Here is a 24039-nt window from a genome sequence, read left to right on the forward strand (position 1 = left end):
ACTTTGCATTCTCATTATGTCTATATTATATAGAATAATAAGCAAAGATGCTCTGGATGACAAATGGACAACTTATGGTTGAAGCATGTTTGCATTACTAGAGAACGGAAGAAGTATTTTGCATTTCCCCAGACCCTCAATAGGTTTTCCACATTGAGATTTAAGGATTTGGTATAAACTTCCTCTTTGTTTTTATTTTTTAATTTTTTAAACCCTTAACTTCTGTGTATTGACTTATAGGTGGAAGAGTGGTAAGGGTAGGCAATGGGGGTCAAGTGACTTGCCCAGGGTCACACAGCTGGGAAGTGTCTGAGGCCGGATTTGAACCTAGGACCTCCCATCTCTAGGCCTGGCTCTCAATCCACTGAGCTACCCAGCTGCCCTTCCTCTTTGTTTTTACTGGACATTGACTGCAGGCCAGATTTGCCCTATCTATAGCTTGCCTATACCTAGGCTATAGGCCATTTATTGGGTGACCCTGGTATAGAGCGAAATGAAGGCTCACACTACTAACAAATGTGACTTGTAACTGCCCATTTATTGAACCTGTTAAGAGTTATTTACCTTTTCATAAGCTTCTTTTGGAGTCACTAGCTGGCTAGTGATAATCCTTACCCACAAGTCTGGATTGTGAATTGACTTTGGCTAGAGCAAAACAGGGGAGTTGATCTTCAGATTCAAGTAGAATTAGAATTGAGGGAGAGAAAGTGGACACAGTAGATGAACTTTGTGGAACTTGAATTAGGAGAGGAGTAGTGAGAAAGGATTTAGTGAATTATCTGATCTGGCAAGACTGTTTAGAAAGGGTGACTTAGGGACTTGATGACAATTGAGCCATTTATCTACATTGCCAAGATTTTTCATAACATGCTTCCTATTTTAGCCAATGTATGATGAGATTTAGTCGACTTTTTACCCCACTAATAAGGTTGACTGCTGAGGCTTTATTTCTGCTTACTAGCATATTTTATATATCCTGACTGAGTGTAGAGGGATAAGATTGATTTGTTTAGTGTGAGTCTTCTTTGATGGCATTGTGACAAGATGTTTGTGGTCTAAAGAATTCACTGATAAATAAATTGCCCATTTTAAACTCAGGTGCTCTAATTTTATAATCAGTGTTTTACACAGCCAATGCTCTTGTTCATCTCTTTCTCTCTTTTTTTAAATAAAATGTCTGTACTATACCAACTGCCTATAAAATTTTACAGAAAGTAAAAAAAAAAGAATTCACTTAAGAGTAGGTTTAATTTTATTAATAATAAATTAATTTGTTAAAGACTGTGAAGGGTAATTAGGTACTTTTCAGAAGGATTATTCCCACTCCCTATAAAAAGTAAATCCCACATTACACTTAGCAACTAATTCTCTTTACCAAAATTCATGGCTACAAATAACTGTCATGCTGATAGTGATGCCTATGATAGCTTAGCCGAAACTAAATATACTGTATTTCATCCAAAGATATATTTAATTTTGTTAGTGTTTTAAAATGATAATACTGCATTTCAGATTTTGTTATATTAGATCATTTTTATTTGTGTTTTTAGGTGAAGGTATTGTGACTTTTTTTTCCTTTATTAAACTTGTTCTCTAGCATTAAGATATCATATTTTGTTTTTTCAGTGAATATGGTTTTGCTGAAAAAGTAGTAGAAGGGATTACCGTTTCTGTAAATTCTATTATCATCCGAATTGGTGCCAAAGCATTCAATGCTTCATTCGAGCTTTCCCAGCTAAGAATATATAGTGTAAATACAAATTGGCAGCATGGAGACTTGAGATGCACTCGTATTCAAGATGTGCAACGTGGAGAGGTAAGGCCAAGATTTTTCTATAAAGGGGCATTTTTGATCTTAAGGAAGTAGCAGAGAAAAAATAAAGTTAGCACTTCTCCCCTATGCATGGGCCCCATTCCCATGCCATTTCCTTTGCTGATCTTTCTTTTAGGTTGCTTCCATTTCCATCATACTTGTAATTATTTGATGGTAATTGTGCATTAAATGCTTTCATTTTAAATGCTCTTTTGATGGTAAAGAATAATGGACCTCCTTTTCTTTTCTTCCTTTAATCTAAGAAAATGAGAAACAATGTATTGGTTAAATTTCTATTAGTCATCCTCATTGTTGTAGGTTTTACTTATTTTTGTAAGCTAATTGATTTACTTAAAATTTAAACTACTATCAGAGTTATGTGATTATGAAGGACTCTTACTGAATTTGTAAAAAAGATTTCTTACAGTTAATAAAAGGAAAAATTAATATATAAAAATGAATGTAAAAGTGAGAAGCCTTTATTATGTAAGCAAATAGGAATTAAAATTTTTCTGCTCATTATTGTATATTAATTTATTCCACCCCGCTTTTAATAATGTAGCCTGTGTTCCATTTCAACAAACATTTTAAGACTGTATATATTATTTTTTTAGATTCTGACATTTAAAGAAATTAATTGGCAGATGATCAGAATAGAAGCAGATGCTATCCAAAGTTCTCATCTTGAAATCATGAGTGCTCCAGTTCGACTAATAACTAACCAATCAAAAATTAGAGTCACACTTAAAAGAAGAGTAAGTCTGCAAGGTTTTATCTGTTTTATTTTTATGCTTTATTTCCTCACTGTTATTTACTAAAGTAGTAGTAAGTTTAAAAATAAACCTTATGACTTCCTAGCTTTGGGACCTTGGGCAAGTCACTTTAACCCCCATTGGTTAGTCCTTCCTACTCTTCTGCCTTGGAACCAATACACAGAATTGATTCTAAGACAGAAGGTAAGAGTTTTAGAAAAATGAGGCTTATTGACTTGGAGAAGTAAATCATATATCTAGAGCTAGAAGAACCAGATCCTAATGACAGTGCATTGTTGTCAAAACACAAAACAAACATTTTAAACTGGTTTGATGGAGAAATGTTTTCATTCAGTATTGCACTAGGTTTCTACCAGACTTTGAGAAGTATTACTGAGCAAAAGTGGTGTGTCAATTACACAAATAGATTGGCATCATAAAGATAGTTAAAAAAGAGGCTATAATTGTAGGGCATTGAAGAAGCAGCTCATTTTGAGGAAGGACTCCACTTTGGGGAATATGGCAACTTTGTAGCCCATTAAGATTTAGGATTCGACTTGTTTAAGGGGTTATGCTGGCATGATTATCTTTTAACTCATCAATAATTGAGTGACAAAATTGAAAATGTATATTCTCTATGTATGTAGTGTTACCATCTTTATCAATAGCTTTTGCATGTAGTCTTCTACTCTCAGAAGTTCAGTTTGAATTCTGTTTTTAGATTGCAAGAGACAGTAGAAATATATTAACAGAGCATAATAATCCACTAGTAGATGTATATTTTGGTTCATTATTGCACAGAAGTGACTTTAGATTCTTAAATTCTTAATTAGCAAAATACGAACGCAAACTATTGTGATTATACTAGCAATGCCTTGAGTATTGGTCCAGTCATGGATTTTATATCTGTTGTCTCAGGACCAGCCCAAGATAATTTTAGAGAGTCTTATCATCTTGATGTTAGCCTCTGGATCTTGATACCCCCCGCTCCACCAATGGTAATTCTCTACTGAGGCGTATTACAATTGCCCTCTCTATGTGGCTAGAGGAAGTACTGTAAGAAGGAAATTTTGAATCCTTGATGCATTCAAGCATATCTAGATAAGATACTCCTAATATAACTATATTTCTTATAGTACACTAGCATATATACTTGCTGAATACTAAATTGTTAAGTGCCATTTGTGTCCTTTACTTTGGAAGACAATCATTTTTGAGAATGACATTACACGGTGGCATTTTGACACTAAGGTGTCAAAGGAAATAGGGTTATAGTTTTTTATGAAGAAAACATCTACATTGAGTACCATCAAAAAAATAAAAATGCTTACATCATGATTTGATTCTATAAATTGATTTTGTTCAACAGTTAAAGGACTGCAATGTCATAGCTACAAAGTTGGTGCTAATATTGGATGACTTATTGTGGGTTCTGACGGATTCCCAGTTGAAGGCAATGGTACAATACGCAAAGTCCCTTAGTGAAGCTATAGAAAAGTCGACAGAACAGAGGAAGAGTATGGCTTCGGAGCCTACCCAGGTATGCCATTCAGTGAATAGATTAGTTGCTTTTGTTGGAATATTTTTTTTTAACATTTATTAATAATCATTTTTAACATGGTTACATGTTTCATGCTCCTACTTTCCCCTTCACCCCCCGCACTCCCCCCACCCATGGCCGACGCACATTTCCACTGGTTTTGTCATGTGTCCTTGATCAAGACCAATTTCCCAATTGTTGGTGGTTGCATTGGTGTGGTAGTGGAATCTTTTTTTTAAAAAAAAAGGCAAAATGGGTAATTGACAAGTAACAAGAATTTCATGTCTTCGATTAAGAAAAAATATCATTTTGTTAGTTTATTATTAGACAATTAGTTTTTTTTTTAACTCCAATACCTTTTTGTGATAGAAGGAACATACAACAAATAGAGGACACATTTGTTGCCTTCAAGAGCTTAGTTAGGCCAGACAGATCCACAGTGTGGCAAACACTACTATCTTAGGGTAGGCCCAAACTAAATCTACAGAGACCATAGACTCAGCCACAAGTTATTGGATTTTTGTGGCAAAACTATGCAATGAAAACTGTACCAGTACAGCTAAAGAGGACTGGGATTGGAGCCTGAAGAGAGACAGCTGATAAGAGCCTCAACCTCCCCCAAACAGTCAGGACCAGATTACTCGATTTTCTTTTTTAAAGAGAGAGAAATTTTGGTCTTCATTTTGATTGTGTTTTAAGTAATTTTTGAAGTAGAATTTAAGCTCTTTCAGAGAATAGCTTTTTTTAATCCTCATATCATCTTTATCACCTATCACTGTGGCTGGCTTACACATAATTAAGTGCCTAGTGTTTGAATTAAATTAAATTTTGCAGTTCTGTGATTCATACTTATTCAAGTTCTATTACTGGTCACTATCTTAAATGAATATTTTGAGACCAACAGAGGTACATTTATTCCTACAAATCTCTTGTCCTTCCTGCTATTCAGTACAGGCCCTTTCCTGGCATCCAGCTAGATGCTGCTGCTACCCAGAAGGATCCCAGCTCTTTTGTGGGAAGAAAAAATGGCCTCAATTGTACTGAATAACATTTTCATGGCAGCAAGGAGCTTATTCACTGCTAAAAGTAGTTTTGACTATGTTTAAACAGTTTTAGGCAGTCTAAGTTAATTTATTTTTTTAAAGATGACCTCTGACTTTTGGTAACTTGACTAGCAGGGTAACTTGGAGCTGTACTTTCATTCTTCATTGATTTATGATCTTATCAATGTGGGTTTTCCCTTCCTGGTAATGAGAGTAATTCGTACATCTTTTCTTGTCTTGTGCATTCCTTGTTCCCATGGTCCCATAAATTCATCAGAAAGGATTTGCTGTCAATATGATAGGTTCTTATCTTTGCAGAGCTCTGCTCCAGCTCCAAGTTCTCATCAGGTGAAGACCCCGCAAACATCAGCTGTGCCTGACCTCAATGATACAATTGCAAAAATCTTCAATGATTTTGATGTTAAAGAAACCTCTCATCACTTAGTAATTTCTCATCTAGATCTGCACATATGTGATGACATTCATGCTAAAGAAAAAGGTAATAAAGCTAGAATATTAGGATTGATCCCTTCGCTTTTTTTTTAGAACTATTGTGATAGCATCGATGCAGATGATTTTGCTACATTTTACTAGTCCTGCCTTTAGCTGATGAGTAAGAAGACTGGCAAACCTCTGATAGAGATGCTGATACTGGGAGGGTTAAGCTTGATCCCTGTATCTGTCTTTTGTGCTACTTTGGCCTTATCCTTGTAATGAAACTCAGCTTATGATAGATTACTAATATCTAAGCAAATTTCTACTTCCCATTTGGGTTCTAGGTCCTCTTCAGCTTTATCTTACCTATACAGCCTAGTATCTGTCAGGTCATTTCTTTTAATAGCCTACTTTTCCTCTGTTTGATGCTAAGCTTCAGAGATCCTGGGCAGCTCTTTAGCAGTCATTTCTATATCAATCAAAGACCAAAGCTTCCCTGTGCCAATGATGTGCTCCAATAATCTCCCGGCTATATAAAAGAATTCTAACCTCTGCCACTGGCTACACAAAATAAGAGTATCTAAGCTGGCCAACCAGTTTGTTAGAAAACAGTATTTAAGATTATGTGATCCCCACTTTGGACCAATTAGCTTTGGATGGCAGTGCTTTTTCTCTTCCAGATTCCCATATGTCTTCCCTTACTCCAGCCAGTTTTTTCTTAACACTAGTTTATTTGGTTTGCCAGTTTCTCTCAGATAGATGTTTTCTTTTATGTAATCTTTTTAAAAATAGACTTAAGGGGCAGCTGGGTAGCTCAGTGGAGTGAGAGTCAGGCCTAGAGACAGGAGGTCCTAGGTTCAAACCCGGCCTCAGCCACTTCCCAGCTGTGTGACCCTGGGCAAGTCACTTGACCCCCATTGCCCACCCTTACCAATCTTCCACCTATGAGACAATACACCGAAGTACAAGGGTTTAAAAAAAAAAAAATTAAAAAAAAATAGACTTAAATTTATATTATTAAAATTTTGAGCAAAAAATGTGTTTCTATATAAACTTGAATGTAATCTGCTTTAATGAGGAGTACTAGCCATACATTAAATGCTTCGACATGATATTTTCTAATGATAAAGTAAAGTCCATATTATACTTAATTATTTGTTGTTTTTTTTTTGTAGAGACTAGTAGACGCATCACGGGAGGAGCCATGCAGCTCTCTTTTAGTCACCTAACTGTTGATTACTATCCTTATCACAAAGCAGGTATGTAAAACTTGGCAAGAGGCTGTAGAGTTAGTGTATGTCTGATATACTTCACATATTATCAAATTCTCTTTCCTTAAGATAACGCAAAACTTCCTCTTATAGAGGATCTTAGATTCTATAGGTCTAGCAAAAATTATTTTTAAGATGACAATAGATGATTGAAATATTAATTTTTCAAAAAATTCCTGCCCAAATTGAATGAGTAGATCTCAGGGAAGAAATATTAGTAAGCTTTATTAAAATCACATAAGATAGAAACATCTCAAAACATCAGAAGCCATACTTAATGAATTTGATGTTTTTATGTTGATCTATTTGTTTTCTTTTTCCATGAGTATAGGACAAAAAGGTATGTAATTTTTAAAAAATAGATCGTTCAAAAATGCACATATGGTTTTTCCTTCCCAGAGGTATACTTTATGAAAGCTGGATTATTTAGACTTCTCATTCTCTCTTTTTTTTTAATTTTAATTTTGAATATTTTCCCATAGTTACATATTTCATGTTCTTTCCCTCTCCCCCAAATCTCCATAAACCCCCTTAGCCAATGCACAATTCCACTGGGTTTTACATGTATCATTGATTAAGACCTAATTCCATATTATTGATAGTTGGACTAGAGTTATCGTTTATTGTCTACATCCCCAGTAATATCCCCATCGGCCCATGTGTTCAAGCAGTTGTTTTTCTTCTGTGATTCTCCTCCCACAGTTCTTCCTCTGGATGTGGCTAGTTTTCTTTCTCATAAGTCCCTCAGCCTTGCTCTAGATCCTTGCATTGCTGCTAGTAAAGAAGTCCATTACATTTGATTTTACCATGATGTATCAGTCTCTGTGTACAATGTTCTCCTGGATCTGCACTTCTTTATGCCCCCACGCATTAAAACTTTTAAGAGTTTTTAGTGTATTCCTCTTGTCAGATATATAAACTACTTAGGGCATTTTCCTTGACCAGCATTTGGCCATTTTAATATTTCCTTGGAGGATTAGGATCAAATGACCAGCCAAATTGGAATCCTCTTTGATAAAATGTCTCTCCCATGCTGATATTGCTGAACTTGCTCTCAGGACTTCTCTCCCTAATTTTGAGGGAGAGAAAAACTGAGGTTTTGGCTGATGAAAGATGCCTACATAGTTGGCACCTTGAAACAATGCACCTTGGTGCTGAACCTGAATCATTTGAACTTCTATATGGAGTAATTTCCTTTTTTTACCACTTAAAATTTTTTTATTTACATATCATTCACTTTTGTAAGTGAATAATCTTAAAACCAACCCCTCCGCAAACATAAACCCCAATAAACAAGTGAAAAATCTTAAGCTTTTATTAGAATTCTTACTCTTAACAATTCTAAAAAGAATTGGAGATAGAAAGCATTCTTTGTCCTAAATCTTTCAGAATTGTCCTAGATCATTGTATTCCTGAGAATGGCTAACTCTTTCACAACTGATCATTATACAATATTACTGTTACTGTGTACAATGTTTTCCTAGTTCTGCTTATATCACTTTGCATCTGGAGTAATTTCTTGACAAAAGCCCTGACATACAGTTAGCTTCAAACTGCTTCCGCCTGTATGGAATCAGATTTTGCTCATTTTAGTTCTCTAAGAGACTAAATTAGGTGATAGGTGATTTTGAAAGAGTGGATTTTTAAAAAAATACCTCTTGTTTTTATATCACCTACTTTTCCCCAGCATAATAATAATAGCTAACATTTATATCATGCTTACTTGGTGCTAGGCACTGTGCTAAATGTTTTACAAATATTATTTCATTTAGTCCTCACAACCACCCTGAGTAGGCGTATTATTAATCTCATTTTACCGATGTGGAAACTGAGGCAAATAGCAACAAAATGATTTGCCCAGGTTCATACAGTTAGTGTCTGAGACCAGATTCAAACTCAGACCTTCCTGATTCCAGGCTCAGTAATCTATCCATTGCATCTGATACATCTCTGCTTCCTCCCCATTCTGAAGAATTATGACCAAGAAGAAAAAGAGTTCAGCAAAACTAAGGAGGAAGTAAATCAGGTGTGATAGGATGTTCAGTATCCCATGTCCATAGTGCTCCTCAAGAGGAAGGACAGGGGCTATAATCCCCTTTTTGCTTTTTATTTGAGGCCAAGCTCTGCCACAATAACTGGTTCAATTCAATTTGCTATTACTGTTGTTTTCCATTTTGTAGTTATTGTGTATATTATTTTCCTTGTTCTACTTATTTCACTTTTGCCAGTTAAAAGGCAATAGATTCATTAAGAAATTAAAGCATCCTTGTCACTCACAGTGGACTCTGGGCCTGAGATCTCATTTGTCCAGAACTCTTGCAGAAGGAAGCTTCTTTGGAGAGTCTCCCAGAGCATTGAAGAAGGTTAAATGACCAGTGGGGAACTTGAAGCCAGGTCTTGTTGTCTTCAAGACCTCCTTTTTATATCTGCTACCATGTTAACTCTCTAACTCTTATAAAATCTTGCTTCTTTAAAAACATAAATGAAGGAGAAGAAAGTAAATTTGTCTCTTGATATTTGCAGGAGACAGTTGTAGTCACTGGATGCATTATAGTGATGCCACCAAGACCAAAAGTGGATGGGCCAAAGAGTTGTTGGATGAGTTCAGCTACAACGTTGAAATGCTTAAACAGGCTGTGAAGGATAATAATGTTGATTCTCCTCCCAAATCCCCAACACAGGCTTCCCCTCAGCATGCCCCAACAGGTGTGTTTCCTCTAACAACATTACAGGGTTCTTATTACATTATTGGATATGAATAGTCACATTGGTCCTTTCTCCATTCTTTCCACTTAATTTCTAAAAATCTATACTCTTTTCTCAAATTAGAGACTAAGACATAAAAAAAAATCCAACTAACTTTTACTGTATATAAAATGTAGAATAGAGTTTTTCAACATCTTCTACAATTCTGTGAAATCTTTTGAAGGATGTAGTCCTAGCCAAAGCCTTGGAAGAGATCCTCTCTGGCCTTTGGGTGTGTATAGTCTTCTTATTTAAAAGAGATGGAATCATTTTAACTATAAATGTTTTTTACTTCAGACTTCTAATAGTTCTGTTAATAATAAAGGACCATGCTACTGACTGTAAAAAATATTTTTGCAGTACATTTTGAAAACTTTTTTTTCTTATAGGGAAAGAATCAGTGCCTAAAGGGATTACTAGAACTCCTTCTATATCATCTCTGCAATCAAAAGCTAAACTAATGTCAAGTTCTGTGGTGGTTAGACTTGCAGATTTCAATATATACCAGGTACATTGTGTGTTTTTTTCAATGAGAGAATTTTAGAGGTTCTTATCAATAGCTCTAGGAAGCAATATCACCATTTTATTTAAAATGAAATGTTTTGACTAGGTCTGCCTGGTATGAATGAATTTAATAAAGTTTCTGCTTCACTTTTGAGCTTCAATTCATGCAGATTTTCTAAGTTCTCTTACAGTGCAGGAATATTTCATTATATCCATATTTCAGTTTAGCCTTTCCCTAATGGATAATCACCGATTTTGTTTCCATTTTTCGATATGAGAAAAAACTGCTGAGAATATTATTTGTACATGTGGATCCTTTTTCTCCTTTCTTTGATCTCTCTGGAATATAAGCCTAGTTGTGGTAACATTGAGTCAATTCATATACATAATTTATTGCCTTTTGGGGCATATTTAAAATTACTTTCTAGAATGTTTGGATCACATCACAATTTTACCAACAATGTATTAATGTATCTTTCTTTCCGCTGTCCTCCCAGCAACTCTCATATATTTTTTTATTTTTTTCTTTAAATCATTTTTGACTCCCTTAATAGGTATTTATTGGAAATACAGAATTGTTTTAATTTTCATTTCTCCAATATTTAGTGATCTGGAGCATTTTTATATGGTTATTGATAGCTTAGATTTCATCATTTGATAACTGCTTTTTCCATATTCTTTGACCATTTATCTATAGGGAATAACTTTTGTCCTTGTATATTTAATTAGTTCATTTTGGATCTTGTATAACAGACCTTTGTGGCAGAAATTTGCAAAGATTTTTTCCCCTTTTGATTGTTTCCCCTTTAGTTTTATCTGTATTGATTTTGTTCCTATAAAAGATCCTTTCTAGTTTTTATATTCAGAAGTTTTCATTTTATCTAATATGATCCACTCTATCCTTTGTTAGGTAATGGACTTTTTTCTGTTCATGGTCCCTCAAATTATTTCCTTCCTAGCTAAGCAACCTCTAATTTGTTTATGACGTGATCTTTTCTATCTAGATCGTATGTCCATTTAGAGAATGTTTTAGTATATATGGTAAGACAAGTTTTCCAAAACTTTTTGCCAGCCTACTTTCCAGTTTTTCTGGTGAATTTTTGATCTATAGCAAATTTGGACCCTACTTGTTCAGGTCTTTGAATTTAGCAAACACTTTGATAATATGTTTTATTGTTTTTGTGTGTTGGATATTTAATTTGTTCTACTGATTGATTAAAAAAATTTTGAACCAAATAATTTGGATTACTATTGTCCTGTGTAGTCTTCCTTCCAACTATTTTTCATATTTGCTTTGAAATGGTTATTCCCTTGCTTTTTGTTGTTCATATAAGATGACCAAATGCTCCACGAAATGACGTTGCTTGTTGCCTTTGGGAACTCAAGAAAACTAACTCCCATCAATTCTTTTGTTTATGCCCACCTCTCCCCCTGAAACTATGAGCAACTTCTTTCTTCTGGTTTTGTTTGTAACAGAAAAGTCAAGACTGATAAAATTCAATTCTCTTCCAAAAGCATATATTCTTGTTTTGGTCATTGTTAAGGGCCTTATATTTGGAGTATTAATGACCAAATTAAAATTTATAGATGGTCTAAAATTAATGTGATTATTTGCATCTCCTCTTTCTTTTTTCCAGCATTCCTCCATGGTCACTACAGAAACAGAAATGGAAGATCCATAACATTAAGAGCCATTTTATATTTTTTCTTTTTTTAGAAAAAATAGAGGAGAAAAACTGATGTATCAGACTTCATTTTTGTCTGATATCAGACAAATTTTTGTCGTTTACATGCTTGTTGCTTGATCTTAATTTTTATATATTACTCTCTTGGAATTTATTGAATTTAATCTTTAGTGACTACATCTGTCAGTTGATATGGTGAACAGTTAATGTTATCATGTTATTTCAGGCTTATCTGGAATGTTTTCCAAAAGCTTAAGTTAAAAGTTAAATCATGATTCCTTTTGACACTTATCTCTTGGGTTTTGAGAGAAACAAAATCCTTCTTTAAAATCATAAATAAATCTCTTAAAACTTGGCTATACTTTATCGTTAAAGTTCTTTGAGCTTATAGGTTCCATTTGGAAAGTATTTTATTCATTTATTTTTAAAAATAATGTCATTTAAGCAGCTAGGATTCTTTTGCAGGTTTCTACAGCTGACCAGTATCGATCTTCTCCGAAAACTATGATTTCCTGCAATAAAAAATCCCTCTATCTTCCACAAGAAATGTCAGCTGTTTACATAGAGTTCACAGAATACTACTATCCAGATGGCAAGGATTTTCCCAGTAAGGTTTATTTTCTTCTATTTCATAACTTATTTGGCTCATAATTATTAAGCTTCTGAAGATTATCTGATGAAAAGTGCTATGTGAATTTGGAGCATCAAAATTGTATTTTCAGAATAAATTGAAAGCTTTAATTTCTCTTTTGTAAAATCCAACTTAATTTTAGCTACTGAAAAAAATGAATAATTCAAGATGAGTGTGGAAAGTAATAAATACTAATTTTTAGTGTTATTTTCAAACAAAATTTATGGCAGGCAAATTTTTATTCTGGAATCATATTTGAAACAGCAGATTTTAAGAGCCAATAATACATATTTTTAAAAAATGCTTATTTCCATGAAGGCAGGTTTAAAATTCAAAATTGAGCTCCTAATTCATTGCATACATGACTCTTTCCAGCTAAAATTCCAGGAATGATACTTTCTAGTTGTTATTCAAATTTATAGGGGCCACCCCCTATTGAAATTGACAATATTGACATCAGGAATTGGGAACAGTAGTTTATGGGAAACCATTTTTATGTCTTTCTCATCTATGGCAGATTTGTGGATAAGGATTGCACCAGATAGGAAGACTGTAATATGAGATGATGGAGAAGTATTCACATCAGTGACCTCATATATCTTTTTGTATCTTAGGATGGCTGTTGACCTAGTTCTTTTTCAAAAACACTGTCACTTATTTTACTAGGTTGGAACAACTAAGTTATGTAGTTGCTAGAGCAGTTGACTTGAGTCAGGAAGACCTGAGGTCACTTCCTGCCTTAGGCCTCTTGGGGTCTCAGTATTTTCATCTGAAAAATGGGGATGATAATAGTGACGATCAAATGAGATGACCTATGCAAAGCACTTTGGAAACCTTAAAGTGCTCTATAAATGCCAGCTGATATTATAAACAAAGAATGCAGTTTAGACTTCTGCTTATTTTATTTTACAAATGACCTTCTACTGTACAGCTGTATCAGAATAAATGTATGTAGTAGGTGGGGCTGTAAACTTGGACAAATCAAAACAAAACATGAATTTACTTTATTTAAGGTAGTCATCCGTATACAACTCTTAATAGCCAAATCCTTGCCCTTTCCCCCTCATCCCCCCAGTTCAAGCCATTTGTTATTTAGAGTTTGCCTTAACTATATTACATTTTCAGATTGTATAAATTCTCTCCACTAGGAGTTTTCATGGACATTTCATTTGATCTTCACTATGACCTTTTGAAGTAGAGGGGAAAAGGGGCTATTGTTTCCAATTACAAATGAGAAAAGAGAAATAGGGATTATGGGCCTTGCCTAAGAAAATTAAATAATGATTATTTAAAGAGCCGAAGTAGAACCCTTGTTTCTTAGCTTGTTCTCAGGATTTTTCCCCATTACTTCTGTAAATGAACACACAAGGAATTCAATATTCCTTTTTGTTCAGCCCACTTTCCTTTAAAAGGCCCTGAGCCTTGTGTATGATAATCTCACATTACTGCACCATTTTTATGTTAAATTCAGCTTTTAATTCAATAAACATGTATTAAGTCCATACCACACTTATGCCCTGTGGTAGGTCAAAGATGAATTTTCAAAGACAAATTCCTTAATGGTAAAAACTCTATAAGAAGTAGGGATAAAATACCTTTGTAAATAATGCTTAAAAATAATGAGATGGTGATTGAATACATAAGGAAAATTAGAGTGATCTGAGAGGTTCAAGGAAAAGAGGGAGAGAGATAGAGAAACAAAGAGATGGGAGAGAAAGAGATAGGAGGAAGAGAAGACCTAAGTGGGAAGAGAGACAGTGGACAGACAGAGAGGATTTAAAGCTGAGCAGATCAGGAAGAAGGAGGTGTCTGAGCTATGCTTTGAAAGAAGGGAAGAATAATAGGTATAATATAATAATAATATGAGGAGAAACCATTTTGGGCACAGGGAGGGGTACAGAAAGGTGTGGAAGCAGGAGAGTTTAACCGAGTGTTTTTGTCTCAGTAATATAGACCGCTTTGACTAAAGTATTGAGTGTGTGTTAGAGTAACATGCAGTCAGATGGAAGGTATTCTGGGACTAGGTTGTAGAGGGCCTTGAGTGGTCAACCCAGTGGTACTGAAGCTTTTTGAACAAGAGAGTGCTGAGATCGGACTTGTATAGTAGGAATATCAATTTGGTAGTGACATGAGAAAAGACTTGGAGAGGAGTGTGGGGATTAGAGATTGTCAGCCTAGCTCACACTATGAAAATAGTTGCAGAGACCTAAGGTCTTTCCTGAAAAATTCTCAAAATGAATAGCTAAGTAAGGGCTTCAAAAAACACATATGTGATTTCTACATTCACTTTTTTTAGTGTAGAAGTATACAATTTTTCAATATGAAACTTTTTTTTGTATACTTTGAAGTGGACCTACATTTATTTTGGGGAATTTCTCAGGAAAGACTCCTTAAAAATACTATTTCTTCCCTGTAAATAGCTAAATTTTCTAAATATCTTTTTTTAACAAGTCAGCATATGTCTGTATGCCTGACAATATGGATCCTATCTCCAAAAAATTTATACTGGTTGTGCAGATAAAACCAAGCTTAGACCATATTAATCAATAAACATATGCAGTAATACTTCATAGATTTTTTTTTATGGGTTTGTTTTATGCAGGGCAGTGTAATGTCTACATAAAGAAGACCCTGGAGGTACCTTCAAGGAGGTTACAGTGTAATAGGTGATAATAGGAGAGGAGCACTATCACAATAATATGAATTAAGTTTGATTAGTACATGGGAAAATTGTGAGTGTGTTGCTGGTAGAGGTTGTTCTGTGGGGCAGTCAGAGAAGGTCTTATGAAGGAACAGAACAGCACCTGAGCTGATTCTTAAGATATTTGAACTGGCAGGAATATAAGAGAGCATTCAAGGCTTTGGAGGTGTCATGAGGAAATGCAAAAAGAAGGGGCAAGACAAATTTAGGGAATGTTAATGAGCTTATTTAGCTGCAATACAGAAGTCATGGAAGGGACTTAGTGTTAAAGCTGGCAAGATAAATTGGAGCCAGATTATGTAGGGCCATGAATGCCTATGTTCATTTTTATCCATAAGATAGAGAGTAAAGAGCTTTTGAAGTTTTCAGAACAAAATAGTGTTGATATTACTTCAAGAAGATGACTTTATTGATAGACTATAGAATAGATTGGAGTAGAAACCTAAGAAGGGAAGTGAAGATGGTGTTGTAGTTGTCCAAGGAAGAGGAAAGGAGAGCTTTAAAATAGGGGGTTCAGTGGGAATGGAAAGAAGAGAATAAGAGCTGGAGATGGGTAAATAAATTTCCTTCTAGATTGATGCTGATTCATTAATATTATCCCCCAAGTTATTTTGGAAAGAGCTGGTTTGGCAGAGAAAAGAGATCATCTGTTAGAACACAAATGATCGAAGAATGAGTGAGAGATGAAGTAGAGGAGATAAGTATATAATTTTTTCTGGGAGTTTGGCAAAGAAAGGGAATAATGATCTAGGACAGTGGTTCCCAAACTTTTTTGGCCTACCACCCCCTTCTCAGAAAAAATATTACTTAGCCCCCTGGAAATTAATTTTTTTTTAATCTTAATAGCAATTAATAGGAAAGATAGATGCACCTGTGGCCATCACTGCCACCCTGGATCACTGCAGCACCCACCACTTTGGGAATCACTGATCTAGGACATTAGTTGGAGAGGATGGCAAGGTCTAGTGAAGGATTTTTGAGAATAATTTCAGATAATGATTAGTGTTATGGGAATAGAATTCACTTCTCATGAAACTAGCTGTGCACAAACTAACAGTTTATGATTAGGTGCTAAATTTAGTCATATATTAAAGTCATGTAAAGGATTTCCATGAGGACTAAAGTAGTCAGGTGTTTTTATGGAAAGTATTGTCCTTGAGTTGGGCCTAAAAATGGCATAACTAGATTGGAAGAAGCTGAAAGGACATGGAGATGGTGGTGGCAATGAGCATGATGTATTCATGGGGCGGTGAAGAGACTAGCCCTTTTAGGAAGATGTTTGAAGAATCTGGCAAAGTAAGGCTGAACAGATAGAAAAATGGGGCCAGAGGGACAAACATGGTACAGTGGAACTGCAGACATTGTTCTGTTCTCACCTTGTGATCTTAGTTACTTAACAAATGCTTGATTAATCCCTCTGAGTTTTTGTTTCCTCATCTGTAAAATGTGACTATCTCTTGTCTACCTCATAGAATATTTGTGAGGATCAAATGAGATCATGTGTGCAAATTCATGGCTAAAGCACTATGGAAATGTTGTGGGGAGGCAGATTTCTGGGGTGTGAGAAACTTAGACATCGGAGAAGAATGAAATGATGAAAGCAGTGGAAGATTAATCTAACTCTGCAGAATTAATATCAGTTAATTCATGGATATATCAGATGATTTGAGGGAGGAGAGACTGACAAAAAAAGAGACTGGCCCGGGGCTTGGAATATTCCAGTAGGAGGCTACAAATGTAATAAGGATCTGGGCTAAAATGATGTCAGTGGGAATGGTAAGCCTGCAAGTTTGCTTAAAAATACCTAGTACTAAATTAAAGCTTCCTCTTCAGTTTGGGTACCAACAGTTGTCATGCTAACAATTAAGTGAAACCAAGGGGTGTTGTTTAAGGCATTCATTAAACCATTTTCATTATGAAACAGTGTTCAGAAATGTCTAAAAACTTTCCAAAAATTAAGATCCTCCTAGGGTGAACATTTTTTGTACCAAAAGCCATTCTCCTCATTTTGGCTCAATGAAGCATAAGGTCTTTGACATTTCTCCACCTTTTTTGATGCATATTTGTGTTTACTGAGTACAAGGGTCAAACTTATGTTGATTTTTCTATCATAAGTAGATTCTCTGTCCCTTTGCTGTAGGACAAAAAGCCCAGTTCTTTCTCTCAGTGAATCCACATGTTAGGACATGTTGTTCAGGGAATTATTTTTCTTGAGTACTAGTTGGGAGAGATGGAGATTGTTTGGCACCACATGGGGTTCAGAGATTAGTACGCTTAAAGGTCTTATGGGTAGTGCACATGATTGAATAAGAATTCTTATTTTGAGAAACTTTAACTGCCAAGGATTCTTAGTCATGAATGTTTTTAAGAGAGCTCAAATTCAGTCCTCATTAAGTAGAACTGAGAAGTAGAACTGACTTTAAGCAGAGGGAAGTGCTAGACCTGGTAGAAATGAAAACATGGTTTCTGTTTCACTCGTTTGAGATTGGCACAAAATCATTTGAGAAAAGCTGTGAAGAATCTTGCATGATGGATAGACTTCAGAAGATGAATGCAGCAATTAGGAATTCTTTCTCTTGTCCATTCTTGGTTTTGCTATTTTGAGTGGGTGGATAAAATTCATCTACTGAGAGTGCTTACAAGGAAGAAGAAGCAGGTGGAAAGAGAGGTTGTCTGGAAGGTGGGAAGACCTAAATTTACGTCCTTCCTCTGACTCATGATAGCTTTGTGACTGGCCAAGTCAGTCACTTAACTTCTTGGGGCTGTAGGCATGACTGCAAGATTCAGAGTTGCAAAGGCAGGACTGCTTTGGTAGCAATAGTTTCCTCATCTAGGGTCCTCCATATCAGGTAAACCTAAGGGTCCAATCCCCATCTCTCTAGAGAAGGTTAAGAACAGCTTCCAGAGTATCTGCTGATAGGTTGCTTGGCAAGAATGCCTTTAGAGTTTGCCACTTTTGGCTTTTGTTAATAGTAATAGCTAACATTTATATGAAACTTTCAGTTTTCATGTTATAGATAAGGAAACTGAGTCAGGTAGAGGTTAAATGCCTTGCCCAAGGTCATATAACTAGCATCTGAGACTAGATTTGAATTCAAGACTTCCTGACTCCAAGCCCATTGCTGTACCACTTCATTTTCTTACTACCCAAGTGCTTGTATTCTGTTTTTAGTGAAGATTATTCATGATTTAGAGCTATTTCACATTCGTGTTTATTTTTCTTCTGCCCAGTTCCATGTCCCAACCTTTATGTCCAACTGAATGCACTACAGTTTACTCTGGATGAGAGAAGTCTTCTCTGGTTAAATCAGTTTGTGTTGGATTTAAAACAAAGTCTCAATCAGTTCATGGCCATGTACAAGTTGAATGACAATTCAAAGTCTGATGAACACGTTGATATTCGAGTTGATGGATTAATGCTTAAGGTACTGTATGATGCTCTGGTGATAAGAAGACTGCAACTATCCCTCTTGAAATATAAAGCCCAAAACAGGAAATAAGGCCTGATAAGGGCAAGGGCAAGTATAACCAGCTTTCCTTGTTTGGGGTTTAGTGTAAAGAACACTAGATTGGGAGAACATTTTAGATTTGAATCCTGATTTTGCTTATCATCTTGATTATCATAAGCTCTTGGAACTTTGATTTCATCCTCTGGAGAGTGAGAGATTGAATTCTAAGCTCTCTGAGGCCCTTTCTAGCTTTCAATTCTGTGATCCTAGAACTAAAGCAACTTGGACCTCACAAGCCAGGAAAAAGATTTAACCTTCAGTATTATCATTTCCAGAACTTAATTTACTTTCAATGGTATGAATTTTCTCAGTTGTGATGCTGATTTTCATTTAGCAACTTTATTTTTAACCTTAAATTTTCAATTGTCATGGAAAAAATTGATGATCTAGTCTATAGTTGCCTCAGTCCCTGTGTTTCATTTTCTAACTGATTTTTGCTCATTTGGCTGTTCTTCCATTCAGAGATGAGCAGGAAGAGGAAGATGTGAAACTAATTAGTCTTATTGCTTACCAAATCTGATTTAAATGTTCTGGCTGGAGATGAATTTTTAAGGTGAAGTTTCTCAAGGTTTCTTTCCTTCATACTCATGTCCAATTTTTATGACTAAGGAAGAGATTTAAATAAACAAACATATATATATATATATATATATATAATATATATATATAGTCAAAAACTTTGGAGATATATATATATACATATATATATATATGCATATATATATATATAGTCAAAAACTTTGGAGATATATAGATATCTATATGTCTCCAAAGTTTTTGACTAAAACATTTGCCAATTTATCCCCCTCAGTATTATAATATTTGAACTAATTTTCAAATGTTAACAGGAGGTAAATTCCAGAGAGAGGACTAAAAGAAATGGTGTCATTTAGTGAAGAGTGAGGAGCTGTGGCCTTAATGTTGACATTGATGCTCTCCATGTCACAGAGGAGGCAGATGTCTTTGATTTAGAGTCTAGAAGAAGCTTGTCTAGTCATGGAGAAGCAGGCTTTCAAGATCATCTAATCCACCCTCCTTTTTTGTGGCCAAGGAAATTGAGATCTTGAGCAAATGTGCTTGGTGGCTCCAGAGCTTGGAAATGGCAAAGCTAGAGGAGAACAGTCTTCTGGCCAAGTGTTCATAGTTCATTCTAACATGTCAAGTGGCCTTCTCCCAGTACATCATCAGGAAATAGAAAAGAATCACTTAGGGGATTTTACTGAGACTTGTGAACTAAAGAAAATTCTATATGAATTACTCTATTTAAAAGTTTTCAAAATGTAGTTTGAGATACTGAATTCAATCTTGGGATCATAGGATTTAAAGTGAAAAGAGATTATATATAATATAAAATTATCTCAGAATATTGTACATGTACATACACACAAAATATATACAAATACATATGTGTATATACGAAAGTGCATGCACACACATATACTTATTTGTATAATATGTATGTGTGTGTGTGTGTGTATATATATATATATATATATATATATATATATATATATATATATGAGAGAATGAGAGAGAATCCAGATAACCCCCTTATTTTACAGATGAGGAATCTGAGACCTAGAGAGGGAAGTCACCTGCCCAGTGACAGGGCCCTATTAAGTAGTGGAGGTAGAACCCATTCCAGAGCCTTTGACTGCAGCCTGTGGGCTCTACACTCCATTGGTGCTCTTGTCCTGCTCTACAGTCGTTCTTAAGATTTTAGTCTATGAGCATTTACAAAGATTAATAATATTAAAAGAAATCAGTCTCTTGAGGTGATTTGCCTTTTCTCCTTTCCATTTCCATTATGAGTCTTCTATCGAGGACCTACCTAACACTTGGGTCAGAGAATTAAAAAAAACACAGATCATAAAGAAGTTCCCAGCATCTGACACTTTTTTTTATATTATATTTTCTTCATTCTCTCACATGCCATCTAGAGAAAAAAAAGTATGAAATACTAAACAATCATAAAATGTATAGGAAAATGCCCTTTATGTTGTATAATTATTATATGCTGAACATAATAATAACTAGCATTTATATACTGCTTTTTAGTTTGCAAAAGGATTTACAAATGTTATCTCATTTTATCCTCAAAAAAGTCCTGCAAGGAAGATGTTATTATTATCCCCATTTTACAGATGAGGAAACTTAAGCAGACAGAGGTAAAGAGACTTGCCTACAGTCACACAAATAGAAAGGTCCTGAGGCATGATCCGAACTCAGATCTTCTTGACTCCAGCCCTGGCACTCTGCTCACTGTGGCCCCAACTGATTGCTTCTTGCATAAGCAGTGTGATTAAATTCACATTTAATGTTCAAACAGCAAAGAGTAAACTGATTTTTTTGGCAAAACTTTTGTTCTCTTTTTAGCTAAGTATTGGCTTTGATAAGTGAAAATATATTTATGCACTTACAGCTTTGACTAGATAAATTTTTTTTTCTCTTCTAGCTTGTCATTCCCTCTGAAAAGAAATCAGAATGCCATCAAGATCAACCACGTGCAGTTTCTGTTCAGAGTTCTGAAATGATTGCCACAAATACGAGGCATTCTCCAAACTGCCGACACTCTGATTTAGAAGCTTTGTTCCAAGACTTCAAAGATTGCAATTTTTTTAGTAAAACATATACCAGCTTTCCCAAGTCTTGTGATAATTTTGAACTCCTACATCCAATCTTCCAGAGACATGCTCATGAACAAGATACCAAGATGCATGATGTTTATAAAGGATACGTTACTCCCAAGCTAAATAAACATACTCTTAAGACATCAGCAGCTACTGATGTCTGGGCTGTGCACTTTTCACAGTTTTGGATAGACTATGAAGGAATGAGAAGTGGGAAGGGACGGCCAGTGAACTTTGTTGACTCTTTTCCCCTTTCCCTCTGGATTTGCCAGCCTACCAGATTTGCAGAGTCCCAAAAAGAGTTCCAGTATTGTACCCCAACATCTTTAAACATTTCAAAAAGTGACTCTAGTGACCTGGCTAGTCGCCTCAAACGCAAAAAACTCCTCAAGGAATATTACAGTGCAGAGTCTGCCCCTCTGACCAATGGGGCACAGAATGCGTCTCCCTACGAGGCCTTCTCTGCTTCCCTTCCTCCCCATCCTTCCCCAGATGCTGATCTTCATGTCTTGGTTCACATCCAGAAACATGTCAGTATGCAGATCAATCACTACCAGTATCTGTTCTTGCTTTTCCTCCATGACTCACTTATCCTTCTTTCAGAGAACTTAAGGAAGGATGTTGAAGCAGTGACTGGCAAACCTGCCACAGAGGCATCTATTTGTGTTGGGATTTTACTTAAAAGTGCGGAAGTTGCTTTGCTGCTCCACCCATTAGATCAAGCGCATTCATTTAAGTCTCCCCTCTCTGAAGGCCAAGGCCCATTGGTCCCTGATGATTCACCCTTGGACAGTGGAGAAACACTGAAATCCAAAAGGAAATCTGTTCCTGGTGTAACAGATCATGTTAGGAGTTCAGGAGTTAATTCTATGGCAGATAATCGGTCCATGAGTGTTGACCTTAGCCACGTTCCCTCCATGGATCCATGCCTTTTTAAATCAGCCAGTGATACAAATCTACAAAAAGGGACATCTTTGGAATCATCTGATAAAAGCTTAGGGAAGATAACTGAAGATGAGGGTATAGGACTTGTTTACAGAAGTGGAACAGAAGAAGTTCTTACTGAAATAAGGGACAAAAACTGTTCGTCTTCTACAGATTCACCTAATGTCTTAGACAGCAAAGAAGATATGAGAACTTTGTTAATCAATAAAGATGATGAACAAAATATATTTTCAAATAGTTTAATGGATAAAGCAAATGGAACCACAGACTCTTTGATCCCAGAAATTGCTTTACTCTCTCAGGAACAAGAGATAAATAAAGATCAGGCTTCCACAGCTAGAGTGTTTACATCCCAGTCTTCTTTGAGGTAATTATTCACTACTCAGTTCATTTAAAAAAAAATAGTAAGAAAAATGTTTTCAGGATCTAAATCTGTCATTACTATTGATCAGTTAGCACTTGAATACTATATACTTAAGATAAATCATAAATCTGCAAATATGAAGGTGCTTGGTAAACTCAATATATGAAGATTACTACCAAAATGAAAATTAATTCTTATAAGTGAAAGTTTGTGCATGAAAATCAGAAATGACACTTCAAAGATCATTTTGGAATATCAGTATTGAATGGTATCTGATTTTAAACTTTTTCTTTGAGAAAAATAAAGAGTTTCAGAGGGATTTCCATCCCTAAGTCAAGGAATAAGATGTTAGCATATAAAAGATGTAGCTTCCATTTTAGTTTACTTTCTTCAATTAACCAGCATGCATTTTGTCTTTCTCCGACCTTCTCCTCTTCCTCACTTGCCATTGGACTTTTAGTACCTTAACTTAATGGATTCCTAGTAATGACTAAAATATTTGTTATGAATGTTTTTTGAATATTTTTTGAATGTTCACTATTTCTTAAAGTAGCTAATTTTTAATATCTTCGGATAATGTAGGTGTTTTTGTTTTATTTAGTTGTGAGAAAATGTTATACTAGAATTCCCTTACTCATAACAATTCCTTAATATTTTTACATGTTTAAAAAGTGGAAAGCCTAAGGAACGCTGCCCACCCACTCTGCCTGCCTTCTCTGTTTCTTATAAGAACATGAAGAGAAGTCCATCACAGGTCTCATTGGATGCAATTTCAATTGACAGCATGATGCTAGAAGAACAACTTTTAGAGAATGATAGCCATGTATTTTTGGAAAAAGGTAAGACCACCTGTCTTAAGAAATGAAATGAGCATTATTTTTCAAAGTGTTTGGCAGTCCTGCTCCCAACACTTTCTCAGCCTGGATTAGATTTTGTGATTGTTTCTCTGAGGGAGAGGGAGAGAGGTGAATATCTAAAACATCTCCACAAAACTCAGAGGTTATAGTATAATGTGAAGGAAAGAGTTGCTTATATATGTTAAAAGGGAGATTTATAAAATTCAGTTACATGTCCTTTAGGAACTGTGATAATCTTTGTCACTAAAATGAAAAAAAAAATACTTGGTACAATTTCATATTCCTTAAAATGAGAATCAGATGTGATATGTGTCTTCAGTCACAGCATGGGGAATATGGAAATATGTATTGCATAAAAGCATTGATATAACCTATATCAGAGTATTGTCTCTAGGAGGGTGGGGAGAGAGGGAGAGAATATGAATTGCAGAATGTCAGAAAACAATTGTCATAACTTGTTTCTAAATGTAATTTAAAAATTCAATTAAGGAAAAAGAATGACAATCAGAAGATATAATTTCATTATCTAATTTTCAATATAGAAAAGACTGTTACATAATTTTTATAAAAAATGTGATGTCAAAATCAGTGAAAGTTCTGAAGTAAATATAGAG

At 35.2% G+C, this 24039-nt stretch overlaps 1 protein-coding gene across 1 annotated transcript in view; it reads left to right on the forward strand.

Moving 5' to 3' along the window:
- UHRF1BP1L (UHRF1 binding protein 1 like) overlaps window positions 1-24039 on the forward strand; it is a 52797-nt gene that overhangs the window by 15794 nt on the left and 12964 nt on the right. Inside the window, exons 6-16 of the mRNA XM_044679158.1 lie at window positions 1627-1816; window positions 2428-2568; window positions 3935-4105; window positions 5467-5647; window positions 6759-6842; window positions 9378-9560; window positions 9989-10107; window positions 12254-12395; window positions 18352-18545; window positions 21085-22571; window positions 23241-23407. Of these exons, the coding sequence (XP_044535093.1) occupies window positions 1627-1816; window positions 2428-2568; window positions 3935-4105; window positions 5467-5647; window positions 6759-6842; window positions 9378-9560; window positions 9989-10107; window positions 12254-12395; window positions 18352-18545; window positions 21085-22571; window positions 23241-23407 (3059 nt within the window). The remainder of the gene's footprint in view (window positions 1-1626; window positions 1817-2427; window positions 2569-3934; window positions 4106-5466; window positions 5648-6758; window positions 6843-9377; window positions 9561-9988; window positions 10108-12253; window positions 12396-18351; window positions 18546-21084; window positions 22572-23240; window positions 23408-24039) is intronic.

This window comes from Gracilinanus agilis, chromosome 5, assembly GCF_016433145.1.
Source record: "Gracilinanus agilis isolate LMUSP501 chromosome 5, AgileGrace, whole genome shotgun sequence".
NCBI classification, from domain to species: domain Eukaryota; kingdom Metazoa; phylum Chordata; class Mammalia; order Didelphimorphia; family Didelphidae; genus Gracilinanus; species Gracilinanus agilis.